Source organism: Mandrillus leucophaeus, unplaced genomic scaffold (genome assembly GCF_000951045.1).
Source record: "Mandrillus leucophaeus isolate KB7577 unplaced genomic scaffold, Mleu.le_1.0 Scaffold302, whole genome shotgun sequence".
In the NCBI taxonomy this organism is placed as follows: domain Eukaryota; kingdom Metazoa; phylum Chordata; class Mammalia; order Primates; family Cercopithecidae; genus Mandrillus; species Mandrillus leucophaeus.
Window position 1 is genome coordinate 789735 of NW_012103166.1, and position 6000 is coordinate 795734.

Consider the following 6000-nt stretch of genomic DNA (forward strand, 5'->3'; position numbering starts at 1 on the left):
AATGCCTATGTAGAGTGCCTGGCATACAGTAGGAACCCGATGCATAAACAAAAGCCAAATGCCATTTTATGTTATGAGCATCCTTTGGTTTGACTTGGCTCCTTCTAGGCAGCTTCCATACACCCAGCTGCCCCTACTTGCCTCCTTAAATATCTCGTCCTCCTCCCGCAGGCGCTGTTTTTCCACCTGGCGCCGACCACTCTCTTCAGCCTCTCGTACCCGCCGCTGGCGCTCGGCCAGCATGACAAAGGCATGGATCCTCCTTTCCTCCTGCAGTCTCACCAGCTCTTTGGACAGGAAGTCAAACATGTCTGCCAGTGCCCTTCCTTCCAGTCCAGCCAAATGGTTTTCAACCAGTGACACCTTGAAAAGATTAACATAACTTTAAGGACACAAATTCCACTATGAGTGGTGATTATTAGAAGAGGCACCGGATTACTCAAAACTCTTGGCAGTCAATTCACTTTCAGAATGCATTTAATTTTTATTGGGAATATTACCTCTCGATTGACTCCATCCCAGGTACTTATGAGGAAAACAGAGGCGTAAGAAAGTCGATTGTTTGGTCAGTCACTGATGGACCACAGCCCTCAAATAAGCAAGAGAATTTAGCAAGACATTTCTGTTAGTGACCAAGGAGAATGGGTTTTTTTCCTTTCAATTTTATCGACAAGGTAAAGTGTGTCTTCCCAGACATGAAGGGAAATGTCAAGTTTTTATTAAAGATAATATTGGAGTTTAATCAAATTGAATCTCCTAGAAATTCACTCGTGATACCTGTTAATTTTTCAATATCTTTCCTTTCACATAAGTTAGGAGTTAAGATCTTGAATAACATGAAAGTAGAAAACCTTGGTATTTTTTAATCTTTTCATAACTTTGAAGTCATTAACAACAATCTTTGAAATAGCACAGGAATGGCTGGGCATGGTGGCTCAGGCATGTAATCCCAGCACTTGGGGAGGCTGAGGTGGGTGGATCACCTGAAGTCAGGAGTTTGAGACCAGCTTGGCCAACATGGTGAAACCCCGTCTCTACTAAAAATACAAAAATTAGCCAGGTGTGGTGGTGCGTGCCTGTTTAATCCCAGCTACTCAGGAGCCTGAGGCAGGAGAATTGCCTGAGCCCAGGAGGCAGAGGTTGCAGCAAGCCAAGATCGCTCCACTACACTCTAGCCTGGGTAACAGAGTAAGACTCCATCTCAGAAAAAAAAAAAAAAAAAAAAAAAAAAAAAAGCACAGGAAAAAGACCATATGTCCATCTAATCACTGAGGCAAAATTAGGAACCCATTGAGCTCTCTGCCAGAAGTCAGCTACAGTGCCTATTTATGAATCCCTGTGTCCTGGCTTTGACATATGGAGAAGAAAAGTACTTAAGATGACTTTGCAAATTCATCCCCTTTCCTCTCCTATCCTTGGTTGTAAGGGAAAAGGGCTCATCTTCCAGTCACATGCCACCTTCTCAGTGACAGTTCTCCCTCTGTGCTCAGCTCCCTTCCTGGTTTCTATCTGAAGGGAGGGAATACTCAGTTCTCAGAGGCCATGGGACTATGGGTAAAAGCATCAGTCAAGTGTGGTTGTTGGCCCCAACACCACCCATCTTCATCCTCACCTGCCTCCTAGCCCACAGACTTTCTAACCACAAAGTTCAACTTTATTTATATAGTAGGGAGAGATGGAAAGAAAGGGCAAAGCTAAGAGCATCTCACTACTCCTTCCGTTCATAAACAGTAGATACTCAGCCCAGAGATCACAAATAGATTCTCTCCTTATCTGCAGGGAGCATAAGCTCCCTCACTCGGGGTCAGGTGCCACCTTGAAAATCCTGAGGTGGCTAGAAATCCTGCTCAAGTTTAGCCTCTTCTCAGCAAGAAATCTGGGTATGCACAGGCAGTACAATCTAACTTGAAATTAAGGGAAATGTTTAGGGAGGGGATTCTGCTGTAGTCACAGAAAGTACTGTGTTACATAATTGGGGGTTGTGCATTTTCTGGACTGTTTTCCACAGAAATATAAGAGAAGGGGAAAAGAGACAGACCAACATTGCTGCAGGTATACATGAAGTGCCCACTCCCTCAGATCCCTGCATGCGTCCAGGGTGTATCCAGGTACAACTGAAGGTAAGCAGAGTGAGTCCTTGGCTAAGTGACAGCTTTGCCCATTAACTCCTCCCTTAGCTGTAAGCTGACACGATTTCACCCACGCATATATCCACTAAATGGAATAAATGAACTGAAAAGCCTGGGTTAGCTTAGCTGTGCCCACTAAAGTCATGATCAGAAACCTGAAAGGGCCAAGGGGGGCATTTTATCATCCACGGTCTCAGGGCCTAGCGCCCCCAGGGCATTCTGTTCCTTAGCTGAGCTTTTCCAGGACTCTAGGACTTCTAGATTCAGGGACTCCAGTGTTCACATTCTCCTCTTCCTTCTCTGGTTCCTCTGTTGGATCTCACAGCCTGTGGCTTGCTTCCTCCCCATCCTGCCTCACTCCCCAAAAGTTCCCCAAGCCCAGCAACCATCCATGGTGCTGCTGTCGTGTGAAAGAAAGAAAGTTGTGGTTATTTCCAGGCTGCTTACTATTTGTGCTCGACTCCCACATAACACAAGAGTTATGTATGTTGCTAAAGGGGGGTCATATTAACTTTAATTATTACTTCCCTATAACACTAAATTCTGTGCAAATTGATCCTTTTTCAGATTGACTTACAGAAAAGTGGGAGAGGGAGTAAAATAAAGTGTAACTATACTATGTCAATAGCATTTAAAAGTGTGTGTATACATAGACAAACATTGGAAGAAAATAGGAAAAATATTTACAGTTGTTGGTTTGGAGCTGTAATTCTTAGCTGTGTCAGGTGGCACAGAGCTGGGAGGTCACGATGAAAGTCACCACATATCATGAAACAGTAACATATTTAATACGCAATTTAACCAGCACGAGCTATGACAGTTCTAAAACTCCAAAATAAATGCTAATATTTTAAGATAAATCTTATTTCTCACTTTTTTTCACGTTGCTTTTGTTATTTATTCAGTCTGCAAAACCCTCACTAACTGAAATACAGTAGTCACTGGATATTTGTGGAAAAAAAGGAAGGAAAAAATCTTAAAGTTGAAAAGAATGCATTATTTTTGTTTTGTTGTTATTGTTTTGCAAATAAAGAAACAATACCACCATATTCAAATCAGTAAGGGCACATCCCCAATCAAATTAAGGACAACAGCAGCATTATTTAAGAATTCCAGCACTTTGGGAAGCCGAGGCAAGTGGATCACCTGAGGTCAGGAGTTCGAGACCAACCTGGCCAATATGGCGAAACCCCATCTCTACTAAGAATATGAAAATTAGCCAGGCATGATGGTGCATGCCTGTAGTCCCAGCTCGGGAGACTGAGGCAGGAGAATCACTTGAACCCATGAAGCAGAGGTTGCAGTGAGCCAAGAGTGCGTCACTGCACTTCAGCCTGGGCGATAGAGTGAAACTCCGTCTCTCACACACACACACACACACACACACACACAGCTGACAGAGTGATGGGATTGTGGGGCAGTTTCTTTTTCACCGTTTCATGAATTTTTATTAGAATATTGCTGTGCCATGATAAAATCAAGGGAGAAAATTTAACAAGAAAGTAACAAGAAAAAAAAAGGAAAACCTTGTGCTCATGCAAGTTCCTCTGCCGCTGTAAGGCCAGGGTCACTTGCTTCTCGGCTTTTTTCACCAGCTTTTCATCTTCTTGTAGTGCGTGGCAGGTGCGCAACTCCTGGATCAACTCCAGTCGCTTTTCTTTCCCTTCAAACATCTGTATCAAATCAAATCAAATCAAATCAAAGAGAGACCTATAAGTTACCACCCCTTTGTGTCAAGCACTAGGAGTCACACGCAGTGATTTGTGAGACACTTGTGAACAGTGGGTTCTGTCCTGCCTTTTGGGTTCCACAGAGAGGATGTGTCCCACAGAGCTAGAGTTCAGCCCTCTTTTCTGTGCCTTCAGCTTCTCAGGCAGAGAATGGGCATAGTTTTCAGTGAGCTGTACTTAGTTTCTGACAATACCTCTCAAGGACAAGATGACAACTCTAGGGTCATATTAAGAAACCAGAACCTTCCCCTCATTTCCTGTGCTCCTTCGATAATAAACCTGAGGATGGCATTTTTCATGGCCATATTTCCTTTTCCAATAAATCTGTCCCTGGTTTGTGATAATCTGTTGCCCGAATTTAACTGTGGCATTTCTCTTGGGAAAATACTGAAAGGAGAGTAACGAACAGTGCTAAACACAAGTTATTCATCCAGTTGAGTTACTCATCATATCTGAATCTCTTATGAGTTATAGCTGTCTGGGGAAAAAAATTAACTGGGGCTTTATATCAGTCCATTTTTTACGTGAAGTGTGCCTGCTCCAGCAACACAAATAATCTGGCTGAGGCTTTACAGTCAGGAAGACCAGAGCGGAATTTGCTGGCAGATAACTATATCTCCCTCAGACTCATATTACTTGCCTGTAAAATGAGATTATGGATAGGAAAAAAAATGAGACAATACATGTAGTGCAAAGAATAAATAGTGTGGGCATATAGTAAGGGTTCAAAACCATAGTTCATTATTTAGCTATTTCCTTTATAATGTAGGTATCACCAGACATACGTAAACTCAAATAATTGTATTATGACTATGTTAAAAATTAGGGAATCCACCTAGTTGATAATGCTTAAATAGCCAAAATTCAGGTGAGAAAATGTATGGATTTAACAATTCCAAGGAAGAAGTCAGTTTCACACTGCCTTAGTTACAACATGGCAAATAGCAGGTAGGTCCTTCCTGCCTTTCTCCTTGACACTGTGCCACCCACCTGGACAAACGATGTCACCAGAAGGAAATGGGACACCAGAAGGAAATGGGTAGTCAATTTAAGAGTTTAGCTGAATAGGGTAGCAGGGTGCAAAAGGGAATTCACTCCAAGGAACCAAGCACATATGCATTCTAAAAAAATTATTCTCAAAAGAGAAACGCCGGGCCAGCAGTTGGACCTACACACCATGTTCTGAACGACTCTGCCCCGGAGTAACTTTTGAAGGTAGATCACAGCCATTTCTATTTCTTCTTCTTCCTAAAAGAACAAAGGGAAAACCAAGCAGCTTGAGAACTGCAGTAGTCCAAGCATCAAATATTCTTTTGAAGACTTATTTCAAGCAAAACAGACTGTGCCAGATGCCGAAAAGATTTAAAGAGAAATAAAACATGGTCCCTGCCCTTATTGAACATATACTATTTTAATGTTACTTACATTAAAATTCATTATTTCCATCATTAACAAACCATATTACAAGCAAAAAATTCACGCCCTGCCATGCTATCCCTACAAATGAAGCCACTTTCATTTCTTTATATTCCTTTCCAACAAAATCTTTCTTGAAGCAACAAGTATTGCTGATAACATCATTTTGCAATAGGATTTTTCACATTTGATCATCAGTAGACAAAAATACACCTAGTCTATTGTCAGAGTAAAGTACTTCTCACAAGAATTCAGCTATGCTGATAAAATCAGAATATAAGAGACAAGGTTAACCATATATAAAAATCATCTTAAAAACTGTGTGTCCAAAGCAGAAAAAGCAAGGTCTGGAAATCTAATTAAGGTTCCTTTGAATGTAAAAAGAAAACAGCAGTCTAATCGATGACATTAACACACATGAAAGACAATGTGTCAGGCTGAGTGCAGTGGCTCACGTCTGTGATCCTAGCACTTCGGGAGGCTGGAGCAGGTGGATCACCTGAGGTCAGGAGTTTGAGACCAGTCTGGCCAACGTGGCAACACCCCATCTTTCCTAAAGCTACAAAAATTAGCTGGGCGTGATGACACACACCTGTAGTCCCAGCTACTCATGAGGCTGAGGCAAGAGAATCGCTTGAACCCAGGAGGCAGAGGCTGCAGTGAGTCAAGATTGTACCACTGCACTCCAGCCTAGGTGACAGAGCGAGATTCTGTCTCCAAAAAAA

General features: G+C 42.2%; 1 protein-coding gene across 1 annotated transcript in view; it reads right to left on the reverse strand.

Annotated features, from left to right (window-relative positions):
- The window catches only part of MAATS1 (MYCBP-associated, testis expressed 1), a 72059-nt gene that overhangs the window by 21303 nt on the left and 44756 nt on the right, over window positions 1-6000 (reverse strand). Inside the window, exons 11-13 of the mRNA XM_011987201.1 lie at window positions 5036-5107; window positions 3656-3802; window positions 142-363 (exon numbers count right to left, since the gene is read on the reverse strand). Of these exons, the coding sequence (XP_011842591.1) occupies window positions 142-363; window positions 3656-3802; window positions 5036-5107 (441 nt within the window). The remainder of the gene's footprint in view (window positions 1-141; window positions 364-3655; window positions 3803-5035; window positions 5108-6000) is intronic.